The sequence below is a fragment of the Mus caroli genome, chromosome 2, assembly GCF_900094665.2.
Source record: "Mus caroli chromosome 2, CAROLI_EIJ_v1.1, whole genome shotgun sequence".
In the NCBI taxonomy this organism is placed as follows: domain Eukaryota; kingdom Metazoa; phylum Chordata; class Mammalia; order Rodentia; family Muridae; genus Mus; species Mus caroli.
In genome coordinates, this window is record NC_034571.1 from 6612675 (window position 1) to 6638954 (window position 26280).

A 26280-nucleotide genomic window follows, 5' to 3' on the forward strand; every position below is an offset into this window, starting at 1 on the left:
ACCGAAGCCGTGAGTTCCCTGGCCCCACCCATTTCCTGCTGTCAATTTTGGTCCCGCCTGTCCCCGCGCTGAGCCAGTTCCGCTTCCGACGGCTTTGGCGTTATAGCGCTCAGGGTCGCCATGGGCAAGTCGGATTTTCTGAGCCCCAAGGCCATCGCCAATAGAATTAAGTCCAAAGGGCTCCAGAAGCTTCGCTGGTACTGCCAGATGTGCCAAAAGCAATGCCGCGACGAGGTAAGTGGCTCAGGGTGGCCGCGACCCCTCCCTCGGCTTGGAGCCCTCTCCGGCGCTGTCTTCCCCATCCCGGCGCCTTCACGCCACTCTCCAGCTCCACGAGAAGTGGTCGCAGACAAGCACTCACTGATCACTTACAATCGCTAGGCTGAGCACTGAGGTTTTACATTTAGACTTCCCTGGTGGGGTCGGTCAAGACGAGGAACTCAAGTTGCTCCGCTTAATAGTGACATGGGCTTGGCCACTAATGGTAAAGTAGAGGTAAGAGTTGTACCCACCGGCAAGATTGTCGCTGAGATTTTTATGGAGAAAAGGGACTCTCCATGACATAAATGCTTCATTCCCGCCTTGCTACTGCTATCGTATAGTTTCAGTATGTGGGTTTCCAAAGGTACAGGCGTGCAGTCCATCGCACCTAGGAGTGACCTCTAAGTGTTTTTCCATATTTGCTTATATAATATAGTAAATTATATAAATATATAAATATCAGTATACCTTCACCCTTGAAGACTTAATTGTGTAATCAACATAACAAGTAATAGTATTATCTTTTCAATTAATGCCAAAATGCCACCAATATAACAAAACTAATAAAAATTCTTGTACATGATCTGATACATACTTATTTATTTTTATTTTGTTTTAGAGACAGTATCTCAGTATGTAGCTTTGGCTGCTCTGGACCTCACCATGTAGATAGACCAGGTTAGCCAAAAACGAGATAGACCTGCCTCTGCTTCCCAAGTGCTGGGATCAGAGATACACCACCCTACTTTATATTAATACTTTCTTGGTAGTCTTGTGGTGATGGGGACCAGAGAGGTTGTTTATTAAGCAGTGCTACAAGTTTTGTTTAATGTCTTATGTATGCCTGGCAAATGCTCTACCACTGAGCCCTCATGCACTGTGTCATATTTCTGTTATCTTATTTTGATGTGTGTGTTTATGCATGTGTGCATGCTGCACCAAACAGATACATTCATACGGAGATCAAAGGGCCACATGTAGATGGTTATTAACTTCCAGCTTGAGGGTCCTGGGATTGAAGTCATGTTGTCACATCTGGCACCAAGCACCTTTAGCCACTGAGCCATCTTACTGACCTTATACCACCTTCTTAGTAAGTCACCACAGACTGAACTGCCACTGACTAGATTGTAAAACTCTGTGCATGTTATTGTTTTTCTAAGACAGGGTTTCTCTGTGTGGCCCTGGCTGTCCTGGAACTTGCTCAGTGAACCAGGCCCAGGCTGGTTTTGAACTCATAGATATCTGTCTCTGCCTTTTTAGTGTTGGGACTAAAGGTGTGCAACACCATTGTCCGGCTTCAAAACTCTAGCTTACTTACACTCATTTCTTTCTTATTTATTGGTTCTTTTGTTTTTTTTGTTTTTTTTTTTTTTTTTGCGATAGGGTTTCTCTGTGTAGCCCTGGCTGTCATGGAACTCTCTCTGTAGACCAGGCTGGCCTCAACCTTCCAAATGCTGGGGTTAATGGTGTGCTCCATCACCACTCAGCTCAGTTCTTAACCTTTTAGTTACCATGGGCCATCTACAATTTTTGCCTAATTTGTGCACTGCCTGAAAGAAATGATTAAGTTTTACTTTAAAAGAAATTTGGTATCAAAGACGAGTATTGCTTTTCATAAATTAAAATATGAGTCAAAATGTTATTCAATTCTAGAAACCCAAAGGAATGGATTGGAAGGGGTGGAGGGGATATCATGGCTCTGGCCTTCCTTCCTCTCGGTTTTCCCAGTATTTCAAGATGGGGACAGAAAAGGGAACATGTAAGAGCCACGCCCTCCTTCCCTTGAGTAGGGAAGGCAGGGAATGTACCTGAGGATAGCCAGCCAGAATCAACAGCCCTACCAAGGAAACACAGTAAACAGAACTGCTCATGTGTCCTCTTCTCATGAGAACTTATGTTCAGAAGAACATTTGAGGATGGTCGAATGGGTGACAGATGTGGTGGCACACACCTGAAATCACAGCACTTCACAGACAGAGACAGGAAGGTCTCAAGTTTCAGACCTGACGCTGCAGTTTAAGGCCTATGCCCCCATGTCCACCTCATTACATCCTAGCTTAAAAAGTGTTTTTAAACTATTTTCCCCCTCTTGCTAATTTCCTTCTAACTCTCAGGACAGAGTCCTTTCCAATATTACTTCGTAACCTTTAACGTTTTTCATGAATCTTAGCACTGTGAGACCCTGAGGATTTCCTTCCATGGCACAGGATGAAACATGGGACCACTCGTTAATTGATCTTTCCCAAAATGTCTAACCTGAACCTAACTAACTTTCAGAATAACAAGAACTAGAGAAAGAAGGCAGAAGGAAACCGTTCACCATCACGAGGGTGAGGTTCACAGCTGCGCGCGGCATTGGCCCGCCTCTCTGAGGCAGTGCTTAGGCAGGGAGGCTGGTTACGTTTAATATGTGTGCCAGAGTGTCTGGTTGTGTGTGCACACTTGCTCGCCCATGGAAGCTAGAAGAGTGTAAGTGTGTCTATGTGTGTGTGTGGGGGGGGGGGGGGGGCGGGGAGATGTTGAAATATATAGGGTAAATTTTTCATTTCTACTTCATATGTACTATTGAAATTTTAGGTTCAGATACAGGTAGAAGACCTATACCAAGACATATGTTGTTGCTAAGTTTTTATGTCTTTGTGTGTGTGAGAAGAGGTGCTGGATCCTTGAGGTTGGTGTCCTAGGCAGTTGTGAGCATCCGGGTACTGAGCTCCTTTGCAAGAGCAGCCTGTTCTCCTCGCCACTTAACTATCTCTAGCCCCAGCATGCGTTTATTTAAAGCAATCTTAAAAAGTATGGCTATAATATATTTAATGACATCTAAACAAGGGGCATTAGTGTATTTTGGATAAAAGCTAAAGTAGAAGGAAACAAGTGAAAAGAATATCTGCAGTGAGAACTCGGCTATGACCCTGTAGTGATTTGAATATGCTTGGCTCAGGGAGTGAGATGTGGCTTTGGAGGTGTGGCTTTGTTGGAGTGGGTGTGACACTGTGGGCATGGGCCTTAAGACCCTCACCTAGTTGCCTGGAAGTTAGTCTTCTGTTTGCCTTTGGAACAAGATGTAGAACTCTCAGCGCCTCCTGCATCATGCCTGCCTGGATGCTGCCATGCTCCCACCTTGATGATAATTGACTGAATCTTTGAACCTGTAAGCCAGCCTCAGTTAAATGTGCTTGTAAGAGTTGCTTTGGTCATGGTGTCTGTTCACAGCAGGACAACCCTAACTAAGACAGACCCTTTGTGCTTGTTTCACCCTGCCAAGCTCTCTGGTACTCAGTAAGTGGGTTGAGCAGTCTACATGGTCGTCCCCACCCCATCCCACACATCACCTTCAGTATCTTGACCTTGAGTGTTCTGTATTTGACTGGGTTGCAAGATTCAATTCTGTGAACAGCAAACTTAAAAGTGAAGCTGTACTCAGTCAGTCCAGTATTTCTCACGATATCATGAGGACCTACATTTGGATCACCAGCAAAACGAGTTAAGGGAGGCAGAGGCAGAAGGAGCCCTGGAGCTCGCTTACCAGTCAGTCTTCCTAAACCTATGAGCTCCATCACCAATGAAGTAGCTGGACAGTGGCAGGAGCACTTCTTACTCCCACCTCACACACACACACACACTCACATCTACACACACTCACTCACAGGCACATACTCGCATGCATGCACATACACACCTACATATACTCATACCTGCATATGCACACACTCACAGACACATGCTCACATACATACCCACCTGCGGGGCAGTAGGCATGGTGCATGGAATAAAGGGAGTGGGAGAACACCCGAGTCCCTCCAGAGAGTTCCTTTGCTCTGGGCAGGCAGACACAGAGGACTGCCGCATGCTTTCCACACTGCCCCGTGGGTGTCTGGCTGTGGGAAGCCACAGGACCCCAGCCCGTGGGGGCGTGGACAAGGGGCAGTCCTAGGTCTCTGGACCTCACAGAGGCCAGAGATAACAGGTTCTCAGTCTCAGGCATCCCAGACACCACCGAACACCTCGGAAATGCTGAGAACAAAAAGGAGGCCCTGGGGGCGGCTTGGTCAGTCCTGGGGCTGAAGGGAGGATAGGGCAGGGAGAGAGGAGGCACTGGGTGGTGCCCATGCGGGCAAGAGTCCTTGGTTCTGCGCTGGAGCGCAGGAAGGCCTTCTGTCGGGAGGTTAGACAGGGCTCCTTAGGGGAAATCCTATGCACGGCAGGCCTTGAAGAGCAGAGACAGTCTGTGGTTTTAGAGCTTTATTGTAGAAATGCAGGGAGAAAGAGAGAAGGTAGAAAGAAATAGGCCAGCCATGGCCTGATAGAGAGAGGGGGGAAGGGAGAGAGAGAAGGAGGGCTAAAGATGAGAGTAAGAAAGGTGAGAGCTTAGAGAAAGAGAGGAGGGGCCAAGCAGCCCCTTTTATAGTGGGCTGGGCTACCTTGCTGTTGCCAGGTAACTGTGGGGAGGAGTCAACCCAAATGCCAGGAGCTGGGCCTTTATCTGCAGGACTGTTAGTCACAGAATTATGAAGTTGGGGGCTCTGTGGTGTCAGGCACCTGTCTCTGGAAACAGACTCACTTTTCTGACCCTTGTAGAGTTTTCTACTGGGTCACCAGAGCAAGCCTCATTCAACCAAAATAGGCTGTCTTTCACTACCCCACACCCACCTGTCATATGCTCACATAGAGTGTGATTAGAGTGATTTGACTTAGTAAAATTCATTTATCAAGACTGGAGAGATGGCTGAGAGCTCTAGCTGTTCTTCCAGAGCACCCAGGTTCTATTCCCAGCATCACTGCAGTCTGTCACTGTCATCAGTTCCAGTGACTCCAGCCCTGTAGCCTGTCCCCTTCAGATACTGCACATGGCAGTACATAGGCACACATGTGCACAAAACACCCAAGAGAAGAATTTGTCATTAACCCATTTGCAGGGCTTAATCGACTATTGTGTGTAAGGGGGGGGGGGGGTTTTGATACTGTAGATAAGAATTTAACTACCTTTTTAACATATTTTGTAGAATGGCTTTAAGTGTCACTGTATGTCTGAATCGCATCAAAGACAACTGTTGCTGGCCTCAGAAAACCCTCAGCAGTTTATGGATTATTTTTCAGAGTAAGTAATTCAAAGACATCCTTACCTTGTAAGTTTACTCAGTGGGCATGTACTGGAAGTGCTCAATATTGTATGCACTGTAGAGTGTTGTCCCTTGTGTGTTGAGTTGGCTGTAGGCTCATCATTGTGCTTGGTCTTTATCTTCTTTTGAAATTAACCAAAGTGTGACGTTGTTAGAACTTTTTTTCACTTCAGCTCTGCCTGGCCTCAAAGCTCTCCCCACCTAGGGGCTTTAGGGAAGCACGTTGGGATGCGTGTCCTGCGTTTCCCTGTGCTTTAGGTATGTCATGGGTATGATGGCACTCAAGTGGCCCCTCACTCAACTCTTGTGCTCCTGGGAGAAGATTGGTGACGTAATACTTTTAAAGGGCTCAGAAGCGTGTCTAGTTCTAGTAAAGCTTGTCTGATTATTAATAGCAATACTAGTCTTTTTTTTTTTTTTTTTTTCTTTTTTAACTACTAGATCTTTTCTGAGGAACACTTTATACATGTGATTAAAGATCTCAAAGGGCTTTTGTTTCTATGGGTTATATGTGTCAACATTTGAAATTAAATCTGAAAAACATTACAAATATTATTTATTAGTCCATTTAAGAATACCAGTATGCTTACCCTATGTTCAAATAAAATGGGGGCTTGGGAGAAGACTCCTTGAATCAAGTGCTTGCCAACCCCATTTGAGGACTAGAGTTTCAATCCCTAACATCCACAGAGCAGCCAAAGAAACAGGTATTGCCATTAGCCCTCAATCCCAGTGCTCAGGAACAGAGACAGGCAAGCCACTAGCTAGACTGTACATGGTAGCTGTCTTCAGACACACCAGAAGAGGCCATCAGATCCCATTACAGATGGTTGTCAGTCACCATATGACTTCTGGGAATTGAACTCAGGACCTCTGGAAAAGCAGTCAGTGCTCTTAACCACTGAGCTACCTGTCCAGCCTTCCCCCACACTCCCCTTCTCTTTTCTTGATTTAAGACAGTCTTACTGTGCACCCAAGGATAGTCTGGAACGTAAAATCCTCTTGCTTCAGTCTTACAAATGCTGGAATTATAGCTCTGTTCCACCATACTTGGCTGAAATTTTTAATAGAAAAACCAAACCAAAGCAACATACTATATTTCAAATACAAAAACATATTTTACATTTTTACAAATGTCTTCAGTATCTCACTTAAAAGGCAACTGGATTCTCCCTTTCCTTGCACATTTACAAAATACTGTTTGAGGACCATAAAGGAAGTTCAGCCTTAGCATGGATGGGTTGTCAGATGAGGAAAGCACTCGAAGGATCTTCCCAAAGACACTGCACTGAGGCGGTGTGTGCAGGGTCCTTGGAGTAGTTATAATACTGAGGCTGTACCAGGACAGAGAGCATGTATGTGCTGTTGAATTACAATCCACTGCTCTACTTTTTGGGTGGATCTTGTACATCCAAAAGGTCTTGTAATGAAGGCATCTTAGTCTGTTGAAAAATACTGAATGACTGAGTTACAAAAACCTCCCTTTGCAGTAGTGACCTCATTTATTGTGCAGTGTCATCTGATTATGCTCATTAATAGCAGCACAGATGCTGTCAAACAGACCTTGGGATGAGAAGTACGCTGAGCTCAAGCTGGCAGGTTCTACTTGCCACATTTCTAATCGTGACTCAGAAGCTCAATCCTGTGTCCGACCACACAGTGCCTGTTCTTACACGACTAGCACGAGAGTCTTACTTTGATTTTGAGAAAGTGTATGCCAAATGCCCAGTTGGGAATAATGGGAGCTGCTGTGTCTTCTGGTCTGTTATGTATGCCTCATGAGAGTAGTTCACCTCCCAGCTCGGTTGTATGGGTGCTTTCCTTACAGCAGCTGTGAGCACAGCGGCAGCGGGTCATCTGCAACCTTCACTCCGTCACAGTGTTAGCCAGGTGGCCTTGAAGGCTCGGGTGGAATACAGCCAGCAAGTTTTACTGCTCCATGGGTCAGTCTAGATAAAGCTTGTTTGAGTTTTCCGGTTATTGGCATGGGGTTACAGAGTACATCCATTGTTGGATGGCTTGAGATCACCCACTACCCATGACCTTGCTTTGGATGCAAAGCTGCTGGTGGGTTTACCTTCCATCTTGAAAATATTATTCATTTATTCACTAACTTATTCATTCATTTGTGTTTTGAAGCAGGGTCCTGTTACATAGTCCTGGCTGACTTGGCACTCACTATGTAGTACAGGCTAGTCTCAGGTTCAGGTTAGTCCTTGTCTGGGCCTTCCCAGTGTTGGAAAGACAGATATCTGCCATGAAGCCTGTTTCCCTTTCATTGCTTTTAATCTCTCCAAGACCACAATGACAAATGTAAAATTAGTCTGTGACTTACCTAAAACTGTCGTGAATACCACTGGATGCTCAGGCCGTGCACTGGTAAAGAACACTGTGGCAAGTGCTGCATACTTCCTGGCTTTCTCTCCTTTCTCCCTCCTGTTCATGCCACTGTTTGCTGGAGGCTGCCCTTCTGTCCCTTGAAGTCTCTATGGCTTTTCCCCGTCTTCATCTTCTGTGGCCTGTCTGAGTGGATCGCACTTCTAACTCCTCACTGACATACTTTTCTCTGTGCTGTCTTTCATGGCAGTCTTACTTCTGCTTCCTGCTTTTAGCTTCTTGGTTACCAGAACGTTCTTCAGGATGATTCTCTGATCTGTCTGTGTCCTCCCACAGTCACCTTAAGTCACAAGTCACCATAGGTCACATCCTTTTAACTCTTGCCTTGGGGCTGAAGGTTTTACGTTTCTGTGACATTCCCTGACGTTCCTGGGTGATGGTGTGTAGCTGGCTTGGGAACCTAACTTGAGAGTCACTGTGCCTTGCTGCTCACCGTGGTTTTCTCCCTCCCTCGCTCCCTCCCTTCCATCCTTCCATCTCTTTCCTGTTTTGTACATGTTTTGTGTATAGATTACATTTTTTTAAGATAGTGTGTAAAGTAATAGGTTTCATCATGGCATTTTCAAATGTGTTATTCTACTCATAATTCATAATTGCCTACTGGCCTGCCCTCCCTCCTTCCCTCCCTCCCTCCTCCACTGCTTGTCTCCTCCCTTCCACCCCCCAAGTAATAATCTACTCTTGTGTTGTCATGTCACCTGTTTTCTATTAGCCTCCTTTTCCTCTCCCTTCCTCTGTGGCTTTATCACACACACACACACACACACACACACACACACAGACCCCTTTAAATATAGGTTTCACATATGAGAGAAAACATATTTGTCTTTATGATCCGGCTTTTCTTAACATCATGATTTTTTTTCTATATTTTTTCCTTGCAAATATTATGATTTCATTTTTCTTTAAAAATTACTTCTTCTATGTGTATATGTGTTTTGCCTGTATGGAGACTAGAAGAGGGTGTTGAATCCCCTGGGACTGCAGTCAAAGACAGTTGTGAGTAGCCATGTAGTTGCTGGGAATAAAACCTGTGTCCTCACAAGGAGCTAGACTGTATCTTTAGCCCCTCTGTTTTTCTTTAGGACAGGATAATACATGATCGTCTTTCAAATTACAGATTTAATTTATTAATTTTCAAACTAAGTTTGAATGTTTTCCTAGTGCTTACATAAAACTAGAGCTATATAACGTGACTTTCAAGATGATTCAATACTTTGGCCTCATCTTCCAGGCACACCTTCTCCCTCGTGTAGTTCTTCCTCCACATCCTCATCACTGTCTTCTCAGAATGCAGCCTAAGTGGGTTGTGTCATGTCTCAAACACACCCTGTGTTCATGACTGTGTTAGCTGGGAACGGCCTTCCATGTTGACCTTTGAATTATATCCTGCTGTCCATGTTAACATCCCGTCTGGCAATGCCCTCGAGTCTGTTTACGATGTCTTCTGACTTTTCCTTTTAGTTGCCTTTACTGGAACTGCTTAGGCTAAGGTGTCTTTTGGCCACCTGGACAGAGTGGTATTGTTTTGCTGGAGTCGTCAGCACAGGGACCCTGTGATGGATCCTTTCTAAGGACACGTGCTAGCTTTGCTGAGGCCACACATCTCAACTCCAGGCTGACTTACAACCTCCCTTTGAAAGCCAATCTTCGCAGATCTTTCTCTGTTTACTTTTAAGGTTTGTGGCACATGGCAGTATAGGTGATTGGTGAGACTATTGGTCACTAAAGTTTGTGATTGTTCAAACTTCAGGAAGATGGCACATTATATTTATAGCAAGTACCTTAATGGCTCTCTCTCTTTCTTTCTTCACTAGGGAATTCCGAAATGACTTTCTGGAACTTCTGAGGCGACGCTTTGGTAGCCATCTTAAATATTATGAAAATAATAATTTCATAGTTGTGTGGGTTTTTTCAGGCTCAGCAGTGTCACATTTTGTTTCAGGCACTAAAAGGGTCCACAACAACATTGTCTACAATGAATACATCAGCCACCGAGAGCACATCCACATGAACGCTACTCAGTGGGAGACGCTGACCGACTTTACCAAGTGGCTGGGCAGAGAGGGTAAGAAGAGCGCAGACAGGAGCTGGTTGTCCGTGGCTCAGTTTCTAGGGGAGCCGTCATTTTCAGTCTCTGTCTGACTTTATGAGAAGAGGATATGTAGGGCAATCAGAAAGGTAGGAGGCCTTACAGTCCCTCAGGTGCCACTTTGGCCGTTGTGTTTCCTTTTGAAGCTGGGTCTTACACAGCCCAGGCTGCACTGCGACTTACAACGCTCCTGCCTCTGCTTCCTGGGTGCTGGGCTTACAGGCTTTGGAGCCTCAGCGGCCATGGGGAGGGCTTCTTTTACCAATGTATTCTCTATTAGGCACTTTTCATCCAGTGACGAAACGCCTGAGAACAATCTATTTTGACTCACAGTTGCTGAGAATTCAGCTCAGGATCACTTGGCTCCTGTGCTTCTCGGCTGTAGTGAGGGAGAACACCATGCCGGGGAGCACATGATGGGGCAAAGCCACGCAATGAGGCCAAGAGGCCGGGGGCTGGGGGTGAGATGCGCCCTTCCAGAGCAGGGCCCAGGGCGGGCCTGTTCCCTCCTGCCAGGACCCACCCACCCAGTCTCTGCCACCTCCCACAGTGCTGTCGGACTCGGAGTCCATGGATGGATTAATTCACTGATGGATCAGGGCCTCCAGATCCAGTCACTTCACAATGCCTGGAGACCAAGCTCTCAGCACATGAGCTCTGGGAAACCATAATGTTTGCATCAGGTTTAAGAACTATTAGCAGTTTGATGGCCTGAAATTGATCCTTAGGGCACACTTTGCAGATTCCTAAAAATTTCCAGCTTCCACAAAAGCACATGTATACATCACACACATACATACACTGCACCACACATGCACATGTGTACCACATATGCACAAATTAAAGTAATAACAATTAAGTTATTATTATTATTATTGTAAAAAGTTATTACTGCTAATAACTTTCTAGTTTTTCTTATCTTCATGTTCATCCTTCCTTTCTTCCTTCATTTACTGAGACGGTAGCTGTAGCTCACACTGTAAGCTACTCTAGAATGTATCCCAAGTTGACCTGGAACTCACAGATGTCCTCCTGCTTCAGCCTCCTGAGTGTTAGGGTTATAGCATGAACCATCATTGCTCAGCGATATAGTCCTTGTTTAGGAAATTCTTCGCAATCTTTCACGAGGTTAGAGTTCAAGTTTGCTCGTCTCTCATTTCTAATCTTTATATGACGAGAAATTAGGAAGGCGGGAACTTGGTGTCAATATTTTGCTTATTTAGTGTGTTACTTCATTCTAAGTTAACAGACCATTTAATAGTCATCAGAGAGCAATGTCGCTGTAACTACGTGAAGCATCAGCTGTTCCTAAAGTACTTCCTGTGTGTCTCGTTAACTGTTAACTCAGTGTAGCTGTGTAAGCACTGTCCTGTCTCAGGTCTGTGTGGTCCAAGATACTGGTGGGAGTCACTGCATGCATAGTGTGCAGAGGTGGAATGCTTTGCATGTGCACTTTACTCTGCATTTGTACGGTCACGCTGTTGTCTGGTTTTTGTTTTTAAGGCTTGTGTAAAGTGGATGAAACACCAAAAGGCTGGTACATTCAGTACATAGACAGAGACCCAGAAACCATCCGCCGGCAACTGGAATTAGAAAAAAAGAAGAAGCAAGATCTGGACGATGAAGAAAAAACTGCCAAATTCATTGAGGAGCAGGTGAGAAGAGGCCTGGAAGGGAAAGAGCAGGAGACACCTGTTTTTACAGAATTAAGCCGAGAAAATGAGGAAGAAAAAGTTACATTCAATCTGAATAAAGGCGCGGGTGGCTCAGCGGGAGCTACAACATCCAAGTCAAGCTCTTTGGGACCAAGTGCACTGAAGCTGCTGGGGAGTGCAGCATCTGGGAAACGGAAAGAGTCTTCACAGAGCTCCGCCCAGCCGGCAAAGAAGAAGAAGAAGTCTGCCCTGGATGAGATCATGGAGATTGAAGAGGAAAAGAAAAGGACCGCACGGACAGACTCCTGGTTACAGCCGGGGATCATTGTGAAGATTATAACCAAGAAGCTTGGGGAGAAATACCACAAGAAGAAAGGGGTGGTTACGGAAGTGATTGACAGGTACACAGCTGTGGTGAAGATGACTGACTCTGGAGACAGGCTGAAACTGGACCAGACGCATTTAGAGACAGTCATTCCGGCCCCAGGGAAAAGGGTTCTAGTTTTAAATGGAGGCTACAGAGGAAATGAAGGCACTCTCGAATCCATCAATGAGAAGGCTTTTTCGGCCACGATAGTCATTGAAACTGGACCTTTGAAAGGACGCAGAGTTGAAGGTATTCAATATGAAGACATATCTAAACTTGCTTGAGTTTGAAAATTTGTTAACAACACATTGAAACTTTGAAGCATCAAATTGATGTTAGCCAAGGCACTGTGTAACTCTACTGTGTTAGGGGATTTGTTTTGTATAAAAAAAAATCATCTATTTAAATACTAGTGAATAGTTGGGTAAATTTATAATAAAATCTTATGTTTTTTTAAGTGTCAAAACTGTTATTTTATCTTTGTTCCGTTTCCCTGATGGATTTTTACCATCATTAAAGAATACTATTGTAAAGTGTCATGAAAGAGAATTTGGAAAAAATAGCAATTCTTAAAGGCACAGTGGCATCTGTTTCTATTCAGGCAAACTTGGCCTGGGTTCTGACGAGCCACTGTAATCCTTTTCTTTTGCTGGAATAAGACCAGTGAAGAGATGTGACTTTATTTTATTAAGAAGTCCTTTAGAGTCTGTTGAGATGGCTCAGCAGTTAAGAGCACTGATTGTTCTTCCAGAGAGTCCGTGTTCAATTCCCAGCACCTACACAGTGGCTCACAGCTATCTGTAACCCAAGTCCCAGATCCACTGCCCTCTTATGGCCTTTGTGAGCACTTCATGACACGCTATCCAGACATTGGTGTAGGCCAAATACCCATACACAGAAAATAAATCGTACGTGTGTCCAACCTTTGGTTTCTCTGGTCCGTATTGGAGAAAGAACTGCCCTAAAATCCACATTAGATCTAGTAGGATCTAACTGGTGGTCCATAGGTGGTGAGATCATGCATTGGGTCATGATGTCATTTACAGAGTTCATGCTTCAGAACCAGACAGTCAGGTTAAGAATATATATATGTCTGTGTGTGTATATATGTATGTGTATGTATATATGCATATATACATGTATATAGGTATATATACATGTATATGTGTATATATATATTGCCTGTTCGTGCTTGGTTTTATTTACAGTTTTTAAAAGAACTATGGTGTGTGTGTGTGTGTGTGTGTGTGTGTGTGTGTGTGCAGCATATGTACAAGCCTGCAGAGGTCAGAAGAGGGCATTAGATCCCCTGGAACTAGAGTTATAGATGCCTGTGAGATGACATGGGGGCTCTAGGAACTGAAACTGAACCCCTCTGCTAAGCCAGCTCTCCAGCCTCTTGCATTTATGTTTTTTACCCTAAAGAAGGCTGATTTAGTTTACAATCATTTTAAAACATGGTTTTAAAAACTGAAAAACTTCTAAGTACAATCTCCACTAAGATGTATTTTTCTCAAATAAGGTTGCCAACCATTTAAGGTAAAATGCACACTTAATTGGTTTCGTGGCAACTCTGTGATTGATACTTGGGCCAAGCTTGTGAACACAGGCCAAAGGAGACAAAAAAGATGATTAATCAGCCTGCCTCACGAATAGCAGCTCTGTGTTAGTTGGCTGAGATCTCAGTTGTTCATACTGTGTATAACTAAATAGCAAGTTATCAGTTCTTAGGACCCTCTAAAGAATGATCAGTCTTGCTTACAGGGAAAGCTGGGGTTTGATTTTTTTTTTTCTCCAACTGTTGCCATTAACTTGATTTCCTTCTTTGAAATGCAAGATTGATTATTCATTTAAAATGGAAAATGAGTCACCAAAGTTCTGGTCTCAAGAGAGATTATATACAAACAGTTACTGATAACGTTACTTTTGCAGGTGAGGAATGTTGAAACACCAACTATTAAAGTTATTTCCCCTGAGTTACATGTACGGGGTTGATTTTTATAGAACTATTCTATAGAACGGTGACCCCAGTTTTTACACGTAAGCACATCTCCCATGTGGACAACACTATCCCTGCAACGAAGCTCAGTGGAAACCTCTATTATAAAGCAACCATGAAGACCTAATGTTCCCTGATTATTCCTGTGTTCACCCAAAGTCTCATAATTGACCTCCCTGTGAAGTAACAGCAAGGGTTTGATCCCCAGTGCTGAGGTGACATTTAACAGGAAGTGGGGTTTCACAGTATAGTCCAGTTCCTGGACTTGACCTCACTGGCAGCTTGACTCACCAACCAGGTTCTGGGTTACTGATTAACACATCATCCGAAAACAAATTCCTGAGCCTTTTTTGCAAATATTTATTTTTCTCAGGTGGGTTAGCAGGCCTTTTAGGCCACTATAATATCTGTGTTTATTTTGAGTTGCTGAAACGGGGGAGTAACTGCAAAAAGTATCAAGGGAGAAAAGGGTCCACATACAGTTTCCAAAACTATAAGCCATTAAGGCCGCTTGAGAAAGCTGTAGAGCTGAGGCACAAAATAATCCTTATAATGTCCATCGATGAAACCTTTCCCACTGTTGTGTACAAACCAGCAGGGAACGTCTGTTCCAAACACGATATCCGTCCTGTAGTCCTTCTGCAGGCCTCTGGGAGGAAGATGGCGCATAGGATTAGGGATGAGACAACACAGTGACAGGACATAGCTGGGAACAGCCCTTGCACCTGTTGTGTGCCTTTCTTACTATTTCTACCCACCCTCTACATCTTCCCTGCCACCCCACCAAGTTAAAAGAAATGTCAGTGTCTAGGGTTGGTCCTAAAACACGGTATAACCAGTGTGCACTCAAACAATTAAGACAGTCCTCAGAGAAGTTGGTCTCTGTGGATTCCTCCAGCAGTGCAACAGTAGCAAATGACTAGTAAAGACGAAGAAACTAAAACTCAGCACTGTGGGCCCACCGTGCTCCCCTCCCTGACGAATCTGAGGCACCCCTTCAGTTTGTGGTGGTTTAAGGGTGATGCCAGCAATTGATGAGCAAATTCAAGTTTTCCCCTTGGAGGACGAAGAAGATTGATATTTTGAAATACATGCAGCACACTGCCTTCAGTGAGCCTTAAAAGAATGGAGTGGGGCCCGTTCGGTTTCATTTACTAATTGGCAGGTCTCGGGCTTGCAGGAGGTGAAGAGGCTCAGTGTTTGCCCTTTGTCATAGAAAACACGGTTTGTTATGGAAATGCCTATGCTGTAAGGCGATTGCTGAGTGAGTCTCACCATTTCTCCATGCTTACAGATGTCTGTTAATAACCCACTATTTTGTGTCTGGTAAGCCAACACCATTTGGGTGGTATAATCAGAATCCACCATTGGACTTCATGGGTCTGTTCTGTGGTGGCATGCAGCATACATAATTTGAGATTTAATTGTGACTGCAAAGTTACATTTTAATTATGTGGAAGATGACGGCATTTCTGTACTGTTATTTCTAATAAGGAAAGTTAATTGCTTTATAAAATATCAAAAAGACAAAAATGCTTCAAAATTCTATCAAATGAGGCACAAGGGAGACAATTGAACAAGAAGGAGGGGACTGAAATTCAAAAATGAATAGTTTACACTCAGAGTGCCAAATTCCCACTTTGAAATGAAGCACATGGGTGTGATATATGTAAGAAAAACTACCCCCAAACACACAGTGTATCCATGGTCAAGAGGCTTTTACATAAAAATACACATGCCTTCTCTAGAACTGTGCCTCCTGGACATTTTATGATCTCTTCCTTTGGTCAACAGTTTCAGTCACTCAGTTTCTGACCGTAGGGCTCCAACATTCAGATGAGAGCGCTAGATTAATTCACCTTGCCATTCATTTCGTGATGTGTATGCACATACATGTGGTCATGATTTGCATTTAGTCTAGGCTATCTGACATGTCCTCTGGCTAACATTGTATGTACATGTATTGCCAGTGACTTGAGAAGTTTGACAGCATGCGAGGTGGCTTTTCTTATTCGTCCAGGACCTACCTGGTGACAGTCAGCTTATGTCCTTTCACCTCCATGCTTGCCTCGGGTTTTCCCGGCTCCTTTCCTGGTCTCTCATTGAAGATGTGGATGGCTGGCTCCTGCATAAACTGCCCTAATGACACAAAGCATAGACATGAATTTCCATGGACTCCAAGGCCTGTCACTGGGCTCGAGCAGCATACTGATCTGCCCTCCAGAATCGCTTTATACTTGGTGCGGGTTTACTAGACCATCAGTGAATAACTACCCACTTGATGGCAGCAGGCTAGGAAGGTATTAGAGAGTGTAGCTGAGATCATAGATGCAGGGTGGTTTGAAGTGTCACATGCTTATGTCTGAAGTCTTCTTAAAATACCTGATGTTATGGAGTCTACTTGTCACAGACTTCCTAAACCAAGTCACCTCTCTTTGGTCACAGAAAAACAAACAAACAAACAAACAAACAAACCTTAGCGTAAATTTTACCCTGTTTTATCCCTTGTCCTAAGTTGCCACTTTTTGTCATTGGGCAGATGGTGTTGGCCATAATATTCCCAAGTCATCCTGTCACGTTAAGCTCTCTGCTCTCATGGCCTTACCTGTCACCTCCCCAGCTTCTAACCATAGTCATCCAAGTCACCCGCATGCTGACAGTCGAAATACATTACCTAACAGTCCATGCACTCTAGGTGAGAATTTGTCTATGGGGGGAGCGTAGATCCCCAGGAAGTCCACGTTAACTGGGTGCTTCCTCCACACACGATGCAGCAGAACGGAAAAGAAGAGCTCTTTATTCAGGGTGAGAGTCACAGATTTTTCTTTCTTCACAGAGATGAGCACCCTATGGGAAAGCCAATGTTGAACTAGTTTCTAGATGATTTCAGAGCTCTCTCTCTCTCTCTCTCTCTCTCTCTCTCTCTCAATCTCTCTCTCTCTTTGTGTGTGTGTGTGTGTGTGTGTGTGTGTGCCCACCCATGTATGTATGCATACATACTAGTGGAGATCAGAAAAAGACAACTTGCAGGGCTCTCTTCTCTCCCTCCACTTTGTGGATCCTGTCTGAGATTGAATTCGGGTAATCAGTCTCAGAAGCAAGTGCCTTTGCACCCTAATAACAAACTCTCGGTTCCTCCAGCGAGAGCTTCACTGCATCAGTGCTGTGGGATGTCTAAAACAGTCAGTGGCCAGGTCCTAGCTGAGAAGACACTCTTGCATAAAATACAATCATACCATTTGGAGCATACTTGATGTAGTCGGCTCCAGATTCCAATGAACCGGTCTGCTTACATATACTGAGTACTTAGTGTATGCTTTTCACTGAGCCTTGTCAGTGAGACACCATGAGCGTTGAAAACAATTCCTGGACCCAGGGATAGCCCAGTGCAAGAGAAGAGCCACCCTGAACCTCAGCGTCCTTGTATCTAAAATGATGGCTGTATGATCTCTCTGAGGTTGAGGCTGGGCTTGCTTCTGCAGCCGTGTCCCAAGGGCTGATGGGAACGGAGGTGGAACACTACTTGCCTCGAGTTTCCAAGATGAGCTGTGTCGGACCAGGACAGTCGAGATGTGGAGGAGCCAGAGCTCAGGGTGATGGTCTCGGTGCTGATTTCTATCTTCATGCCTTCCTTTTGGAAATAAAACCCCAGTTTTCCAAAGTAGGTGCTTAGCTTTCCATTCTCTGCCCTTTTGGCACCGATAAGCTGACCATTGACTACAATCCCTGTAAAGGAAAACATGCTTTCTCCTCTGGGCCCCACGGGTGGGCACCACAGTTTGTATTTATAAAGTCTGACAAGTCAACAACGTCATAATACAAATATTTTTTTCTTTATGAGATATTTTAAAGTTAACATTCTTTTATAAAATAAAACATCAGCTAGCTTGTGCTCAGGATAGGTATTTTTAAGTTATACTTGCTTGACGTGATTAATATATATACATATATATAATTCAATTTCTTACTAGTTATAGCACTTTTAAAAGCTATAGTATATCTAATGGGGTGAGAAGAAAACGACTCCAGGTAGACACAGGGAAGTGTGGCTGCCATGCGATGAGTTGCTGCAAATGAAATCTGCTCTTGTGTTACCTGATTCTGGGTCAGACACCAGGCTTAGGATTTTCCCAGGTTCTGAGTCAATATTGAAACAAATATTCCTTTTGCTTTTGGGCAGGTAAATGATGAAGTGGGGGTCATTTTCCACTAGAAAATAGACAAGAAAAATAAAAACAAAATTATAAAAAGGAAGCTGATTTTTGTCCCTGTTGCTTACTGAGACAGGATCTAACTTTGCAGAATAGGCTGTCCTTGAACTTGTGATCCTCCTGTCTCAGCCTCCAGAAGGCAAGATTGTAATCCATTATGTTACCTCCTGACCCTTGCTTTCATCTCACGCTACACAGTTCATTTCAGGTGGTTAATGTAGACTTGATTCATTGGTCAATGTCAAGGCTGGGCACTAGAGGGCACTGTTAAGGTATGAAACAATGACTCCTTTGGAAAAGATTTATGGCAAAATTTTCCTTCTATATAAGTACTGTACTTATGGTGGTTTGAATAATATTGCTCCCCACTCCCACCCCAGGTTCATATATTTGAATGCTCAGTCACCAGGGAGTTGAAATACTTGAGAAGGATTAAGAGATGTGGCCTCTTGGAGGAAGTGTGTCGCTGGCAGGTTGGGCTTTGCGTTTCAAAAGAGAAAGCCTGTCCCAGTAGCTCTCTCCCTGATGGCTGCAGACTGCAGATCCAGATGTGAACTCTCAGCAACTTCTCTGGCACCCTGTCTGCCTGCATGCTGCCATACTCCCCGCCGTGATGATGTGTTTCTAGGCAATGGAACGCCTCCTTACACTAATCACTGTAGCTTTAACTTTTGATAGGGTTGGAACTGGACTGAAGATCTCCATGTCAACCTTATATATTCCTGAAATCCTAAGATTTATGGGCCAAGCACCAGTTAGACTTTGTTGGATGTCTAGATATGAGAATCTTGCTTTATAACTACCCTATAGCCATTACTCCATAATACAGGTGGGATAACTGAGAGCAGAGAAGTTAGTGTACAGCCCATGTTTACATTGGAAGAATTTGACCCCAGGACAGTCTGATTCAGGGGCAGCCTCTTTGTTGCATCACATAGCAGACTAGACATGTGGGAGAAGCCTTGTGGTCATAGGAATGTCGTTTTAAAATGGGCTGTCTTGTCCCTTTTTGCTGCAAAAACGTTCCTTTGAAAAGTGACAGTGTGTGTGGTCCATGTAGTGAGTGGACAGTGTGATGTCCATGCTGGACACCATAGCATGTCCTGCTCTTGGGAGCCATTCACCACACAAGCCCTGCACACTGATCTTCCACTCAGGGTTCCTGCTCAGGAGTGTAGCTATAAGGAGCATTATCATCAACAAAAGGTAAACAGCAAATCATTCGGGTCCCACAACGAACAGTATTGGAGATAAGCCACAGGAAGTGAGATGAGGCCACTTAACATGGTCACCCGAGTCCTTGCTGTTGCTTGTAACAAAACGATGCTTGGTGCATGTAATAAACAATCAGAGCCTTTCTTTCTCTTTCCTCTCCCTCTCAGCTGCACTGTGATATGATGCATAGGACAGTACACACATGAGGCATGTGCTATCCCACGTAGTGACATCCTCAGCCATTCTCTTGTGACATGGGGTATTGCTGTGTGTCCACGTTGGCCTCAAACTCATAGTTCACCTGCCTTCACCTTGAATGCTGGGATTACAGGTGCCACCCACTCAGTCTAGAGTTCATTTTGAAACATCATTTTATTTCATTTTAATTTTAAGTAATTAATTTTGGAGACAGGGTTTCCCTGTATAGTGCAAGTCAGCCTTGCACCTATGATCTAAGATGTCAGTTCTGAAGATTATCCACTAATGTGTGTGTGTGTGTGCGTGTGTGTGCAGTGTATGTGTGTGTGTACATATGGGCCTGTGTTCTAACAAGTATATAGATTTCAGAGGGTTACTTGTGGTAGTCTGTTTTCTCCTGCCACGCGGGTTCCAGGACTGAACTCAGGATATTAGGCTTGTTAGCAAGTGTCTTCACCCTTGGAGACACCTCACTGGGCCATCTGAAGATGTTTTCTAAAGAGGAGAGTCTATTCAAGAGAACCTAGGGATCTTACATTAACAACAGGAAGTAGCCTTCTGTTTTCACTTCAAACATGCCACATGCTGCTGACCAGTGGGACCTTCCCTCAGGACAGATGCCTGGAGTGCTGTGAGGATGTCCAAAGTTCATTCTCTAAGAGAGAGATGTTGCAAAGCACATACATACACACACACTGCAGGGGCTGCCAGGAAGTCTGTGAAGGCCTCATGGCCTGCGCACGCTCACACACACACACACACACACACACACACACACACACACAGAGTCAGGGCATGGGCTAAAGCAGGGAAACCCGGGCAAACCCTCAGCTCATTAGCTTTCTGTCAACTTTGACAAGCACCAGCCATAGAGGTGGCACTGAGCTACACGCTGTTTGCCTCCTAGCTTTGCTGTGGCTAACGCTCCTGGTGTTCCGATCAGTTGCCTAGGTTACTTCCCAGTGACTTGAAGACCTTGCTTGTTGAAGCCACTGACTCTTACCTTGAAAACATGCAGGTATGTGATGGGTGACTTTATGATGCCAGAGGGCCATCACTCCATCTTCTGATGATGCGAATACTCCCATTTTCTGAATGTGTATCTCCTAACGGCCTCTGGAATCTAATTGTGTGTTTGTAAACCACAGATCCCTCCAACTCTTCCCCACACAGTAATTACCATTTCTCTGCCCTATACATATCTTCAAGCCCTAGGGCATGTGGCTTTGAGACCTGTATCATGTCCCATGTCTCCTTATGTTTGGCCACAGCATGAGTAAACATTATCTTTTGCAAAGCTTGTCACTTCAGTAATTGACCTAGTGTGTATGGCTACCATTTCTGTAAACTCTGGGGCAACAGCAGGAGCTGCACTTACTGTTACGTCCTCCAGGTGGCACCTCTGTCTCACATGTTGAAAGGGAATGTGTCCATTGTGTACTGAGAGGGTACAGTGGCACCTCTGCCCAAACTCTAACAAATATATGTTAGTGGCTTTCGAATGATCACATCTATGGTCCATGCCTCCCACATGCATGTGACAACGAATGCATTTGGGTCAAAACAAACAAACAAACAAAAGGATAGTTCTTACTCAATGATAACATCCACGTATTGAGCAACTAGTAGCTGCTTAACCAATCAAGACTATTCACCAAATGTGAAGCTGCACTCACTCCACCAATGCATTCCCACAAGAAGAGAATCTCTTCTATTCCAGAGAGCTTGCCTCATGCACTTGGAAAGAGTGTGAGGTATGGGTTCCAAGCCCTACACCTCAACATATGATGATATCTAGACATGGAGCCCTTCAGCGGGTCATTAGGTGTCCATGATGTCAGAGAAGAAGCCCTGATGCTTTCAGCACCCAACAAGAAGAGACACCAGACGTGCCCCAGCTATTTCGTTACGGCACTGCAGTAAGCACATGGGGCTTTTGACTCCCCGTAGAAGGCAACAAGGCCTGTAAAAGTCAGCTAGCTTCTCAAGACATGGAGATCCTATTCATTGATGGAAATTCACACAGGGTTCTGATGGGTTAAGAAGGGAGAAATGCTTTTACCTTGATTCAGATGAGTAGGTGGAGTAGACTCAAGTGGCTTCGCTCCGACTGCAAGCATGGCCGACATTGGTGTTGGAGATGGGTTGGCCCATGATGGGATGGGACCCGAGGCAACCTTGGTGCCATAATACAGTGCGCCTGCGTAGAAGAACTGCCCCCCATTAGTTCCCAGTACTCTTCCATAGAAATTGCACTCAGTTTAAAGAGTTTGATTTTTGCATCCTCTTTCCCAATCAAAGGTTCTCAACTAAGGTTTCCTCTTCTCGTGTGTGTGTGTGTGTGTGTGTGTGTGTGTATGCAGTGCTAAGCATCAAACCCAGGGTGTTGAGCATGCAAGGTAACCCACAACCTCTCCTTTTTAGTCAAAGTTTCCCCTCCTCTTGTTCCCTCTAGTATCCAATTCTTCCAGTATCTAGTACTATAAATTGATCTGTGGAGAAAGAACCCCTCTGCATAGTGACACATGCCTACAATCCTAGCCCTCAGAAAGTGGAGGCAGGAGGACCAGGAGCTCAAGGTCATCCTTGGCTAAATAGAGAGCTGGTACCATCATGCCCATTGGCAAAATTAAACTTAAGCCTGGACACTTACAGACACAAGGTGGAAGCAAACGGTGGATAGGAGATGGGAGCAGAGGTTTTGGGACATCAACACAAGACAAGAAGGCCACTCTCCATCTTGTTGCCCCATAAGGACCCAAAGTACTGACCTGAGCAGCAGGAGTGGTCCTGTGGCGGGGAGTCAGCCAGCATGCGTTCATCTCCAGCATCATTCTCGATCACCATGGAAGTAAGCGGAGTCACGATGTGATGGTCTAGAGACATCTGCAGGATTGTTTTTGTGATTTTCCTTTTGATGGCAGCTGTAGGAGCCAGACTTCTGTATTCAGAGGGTAGATATTGAAGAACGTCACCATATACCAGGGTGAACTTGGGCCCCAAACCTCTTTACTCCCCCTTCTGATAGTCACCCAACACCTGAGCACAGAGTGGGGATGCCTCAGACAAGTGGGAAACAGAACCAACTGGTTTCATGAGCCTCAGTATTTATCTAGTCATGTGGTATATATATATATATATATATATATATATATATATATATATGCGTGAGTGCATGCACACCTCTGTGTGTGTGTGTGGTGTGTGTGTGTGTGTGTGTGTGTGTGTGAATGCACACATGTGCCATAATGCCTGTGGGAAAGTCAGAGAACAACTTGTGTAGGTTGCTTCACTCCTGCCATCGTGTAGGAGCTCAAGAACAGACTCAGGTGGATAAGCCTTGCCACAAGCACATTGATCTGCTGAGCCACCTCACTGCCCCCAAGGGGTCAGTTTTAAAGACTTTATTTTTCAGAGTAGTTTTAGGTTCGTGGTGAAACTGAGTAAAGGGTACTGAGAGTGTCTCCATGTACCCTACCGACCCGTAGCCTCCTGGATTACAGATATCTTGTACAGGTGTCTTGTGTGCATGTGTGACCACAGATGAAGCATATACAGGTGTATCGACATATAGGTAAATGGCTTACACTGGCATTTACGTGTATATCTCGTGAGTAGATACGACAGACTTATCGCTGCAGAAATGTTCCATTCTACACATTCCCTGAAATCCTAGAAACCACTGATCTTCCTACAGGGCTTTACAAATCAATATTTGATGTCCAGAGCAACTTCTTTATGCTTTTGAGTAGAGCCAATGTACTTCTTGCTTCAAAACCACAGCTTATAGCCATGTGTATTTTTTAAATAGAACCTTAATGACATCAGGAATCTTCTCTGGGAGTTCCTTTATATGATGGTCCGTATAATCTAGTTCAGTGACCTTGGTCCATCTTCCTGAGAACCCTACCCAAGAGGTCAGGTGAGAGCTTTGCAATGATAAGTTTTATCAACTATCCCCATGAAGCTCTGGTGCATGTGTGCAAGTGTTTTTTTAATAACAGGATGTGATGTTAGAGATTTGAAATGCAGCTCAGCTGAGAAGCCAGTAATGGCCTAAGTATCAAAGAGCCGTTCCTTGGGGGCATTGTAGTCACACAGTCAAATGCAAATGGACTATTGACATGCACAGCAACATGGCTGAATGTAACAGTCATCCTAGCAGTCATCCGGCTGAGTGAAAGTCAGAAAGGGGTTGTATGGCTGTGTATGGTTTTAGCAACAGACAAAACCAATCGATGATGATACAAGGCAAAAGCAGTGGCTTCCTCTGGATGCAGTAAAGGAGAGCAAGGCGACCTTCAGTAGTTCTACATTTATAGCAGAATGGTCATAGATACAGGTGGTATAGAGATAGAGATAAGGATAGATACAAGTATAGGTATACATATACAGACAGATATAGATATCTTCAATGTATATGTGTATACATACATGTATATAAACCACATACTTCAAATCCATGCACTCCCAACATCTCACATATGTTGCATTTAAATTTTAAACATTTTAACTTTTTAAAAATGTATACAGGTGTTTTGTCTGCATGTATGTTTCTGTGTACCACACATGTGCAGTGCCCACAGATACCAGAAGATGGCACTACATTCCCTGGAATGGAAGTTAGAGGTGCCACGTGGGTGCTGGGAGTTGCACCCAGTCCTCTGGAAGAGCAGCCAGTTGCAGAGTTCTGTCTTCAGGCTCCTCGTTCCATTTTAATCAAAAAAACAAGGAGGAGGAGGGGGGGAGGAGGAGGAGGAGGAGGAGGAAGGAGAAAAGAGAAGAAATAACTCAGCTTTCATTAGAGTGCTGTGAACAAGTCAGTAATAATCCAATCCCTCCATTAATTTGATACCTTTCTTGGTTCCAAATACTCCTTATTCATGATTTCAAATGTCCCATTTGCTGTTTGGTTGGAAGTATGGGAATTGTACCCAGAGTCTTGTATGTTCTAGGCAAAGGCTTTCATGCTAAGCTACATCCCCAGCCCTGACCTCAAATATTGTAGCTAGACATTTCATGTTTATAAATTTTCATGGTATACGCTCGTCTTGCCTTACCTCTCTGCCAGTAGTTGGTTGATGGTGAGATAGGCCCACAGCTTCTTGGTGAAGTCAGGGTCTGCATGCTTGTCCTTTGACAGAAACTCCTCCAAGTCATCCATCTGGCTCAGGGTTTCCAAGACCAATTCTGTGTTAGCCTGGACAAGGGGAGCATCAGTTAAAGGACATCCAGGGATCAGAATTACAGTCAACTCATCTGCTGTAAATGCACTTGCGGGTTATACAAGGAAGAGAGCCTTGACTGGATAGGCTTAGTGCACAAACTCCAGAGACTGGGCTAGGGTTTGGGTGAAAAAAAATGAGGTTTTAGAGAATGGTTGAAAAGATGGCAGAGATGCACCACGCCTTCTTTTTGAACTCTTGCTTCCGTTCTACGAAAGTGCTGGGGGAAGCAGAATGCTAGCTTGTTAACACAGAGACGGAGTGAACCAGGGGACCAGTTAGAATTTTTAGAATAAGCAGGAAAGCAAACATACCGAAGTTGCAGTGATGATGCTCTGGACTTCTGCCAGTTTGCTGGGATCAAATTTCCCTGCCACCACGATCTCAGAACCTCCAAAGTAGTTGTGGAAATTGTTTTGGGTGACATCTGTTACTGATGCCTGCGGGTAGTTAAACTGAACATTTCTGAGCAGCGGAGTAGAGACCTGGTTGTAAAATTTCTAGAAGTCATAGGAAAGGAAAAAAAAAAAAGCCCAACACAAACAGTTATTTTCATACCACTTTGTAGATCTAAAGTATTTCCCCCCTGAGGCTTCTCAATATGTAGCAGGTCTCTCTTAATTTATTTGCAGGGATCTCTGGGATGATAGACACCCATGGTCATGAACTCTGGGCAGGAAGACAAAAACATACTGTTAGGAAATTACCTACAGTTTAAGAGCCAAAAAAATTCTCCTCTTTTTGTTAGGATCAGAAATGAAAGCTTGTGGCATTTATAATAAAAGCTATCTGGGTTGAAAAAACCTGAATCAGAGCCTTATCTTCTAGGTAGCCCAAGCTTCCAATGCTATTCCTGGCATTGGCACAATTTGGTTGTCCATTTAATAAACACAAGAATCATGAAAAAAGGACACGAAACTAATTATTTGCTAGTTTCAAGCCAGTCACCATTTCTTTTTCTTTCCTTTCTTTCTCTCTCTCTCTTTCCTTCTTTCCTTTCTTACTTTTTCTGTGATGGACAAGAAAATTAAAAGGTAACTGATAGTGAACTTGAGAACTCCCATGGGAGCCCGTGGGAACCCCGTGAGAGCCCTGTGGGAACCCTGTGGGAGCCCCATGGGAGCCCGGTGGAAGCTCTGTGAGAAGCCCTGTGGGAAGCCCCCTGGCTTCGGAATGGCCATCCTAACTACAGAACTTCACGGAGAGCTATAGGCTTTAGGACTGAGAAACTGCTCAATGCCTTCCTTAAACTAACAGTGGGAGGGTTTTGTGTATCAATTAGAATAGAGTTATTTTACTTAAAAATCCAATAAAACAGTGTGTGTGTGTGTGTGCGCGCGCGCGTGCGCGTGAATATGTAGCTCTAGGTGGCTAGGTGGCCTGGAACTTGCTATGGACATAGGCTGGCCTTGAACCCACAGAGACCCACTTGCTTCTACTTCCTGTATGTTGGAATTAAAGACATTTGTCACCATGCCACTCAATTGGTCTCTCTCTCTCTCTCTCTCTCTCTCTCTCTCTCTCTCTCTCTCTCTCT

At 44.4% G+C, this 26280-nt stretch overlaps 2 protein-coding genes across 2 annotated transcripts in view; one reads left to right on the forward strand and one right to left on the reverse strand.

Annotated features, from left to right (window-relative positions):
• Positions 1–7: 7 nt before the first annotated feature.
• Kin (Kin17 DNA and RNA binding protein) lies at positions 8–12361 on the forward strand. The gene is made up of 5 exons (XM_021150185.2): positions 8–234; positions 5268–5362; positions 9599–9642; positions 9727–9849; positions 11377–12361. Exons 1-5 carry the CDS (start codon positions 121–123, stop codon positions 12177–12179), a joined length of 1179 nt encoding a protein of 392 aa, XP_021005844.1. The 5' UTR covers positions 8–120; the 3' UTR covers positions 12180–12361.
• Positions 12362–14230: 1869 nt separating this feature from the next.
• Positions 14231–26280, reverse strand: part of Itih2 (inter-alpha-trypsin inhibitor heavy chain 2) — a 34855-nt gene continuing 22805 nt past the window's right edge. The window contains exons 13-21 of the mRNA XM_021184669.2: positions 25058–25243; positions 24579–24718; positions 22290–22459; positions 21581–21718; positions 17990–18103; positions 17422–17620; positions 16569–16741; positions 15922–16033; positions 14231–14543 (exon numbers count right to left, since the gene is read on the reverse strand). Of these exons, the coding sequence (XP_021040328.1) occupies positions 14396–14543; positions 15922–16033; positions 16569–16741; positions 17422–17620; positions 17990–18103; positions 21581–21718; positions 22290–22459; positions 24579–24718; positions 25058–25243 (1380 nt within the window). The 3' untranslated portion in view covers positions 14231–14395. The remainder of the gene's footprint in view (positions 14544–15921; positions 16034–16568; positions 16742–17421; positions 17621–17989; positions 18104–21580; positions 21719–22289; positions 22460–24578; positions 24719–25057; positions 25244–26280) is intronic.

Coding starts and splice junctions, on each gene's coding strand:
- Kin (XM_021150185.2), top strand. CDS start 121: ATGGGCAAGTCGGATTTTCTGAGCCCCAAGGCCATCGCCAATAGAATT. Junction 235..5,267: donor AAAAGCAATGCCGCGACGAG/GTAAGTGGCTCA, acceptor CATATTTTGTAG/AATGGCTTTAAGTGTCACTG. Junction 9,643..9,726: donor ACTTCTGAGGCGACGCTTTG/GTAGCCATCTTA, acceptor ATTTTGTTTCAG/GCACTAAAAGGGTCCACAAC.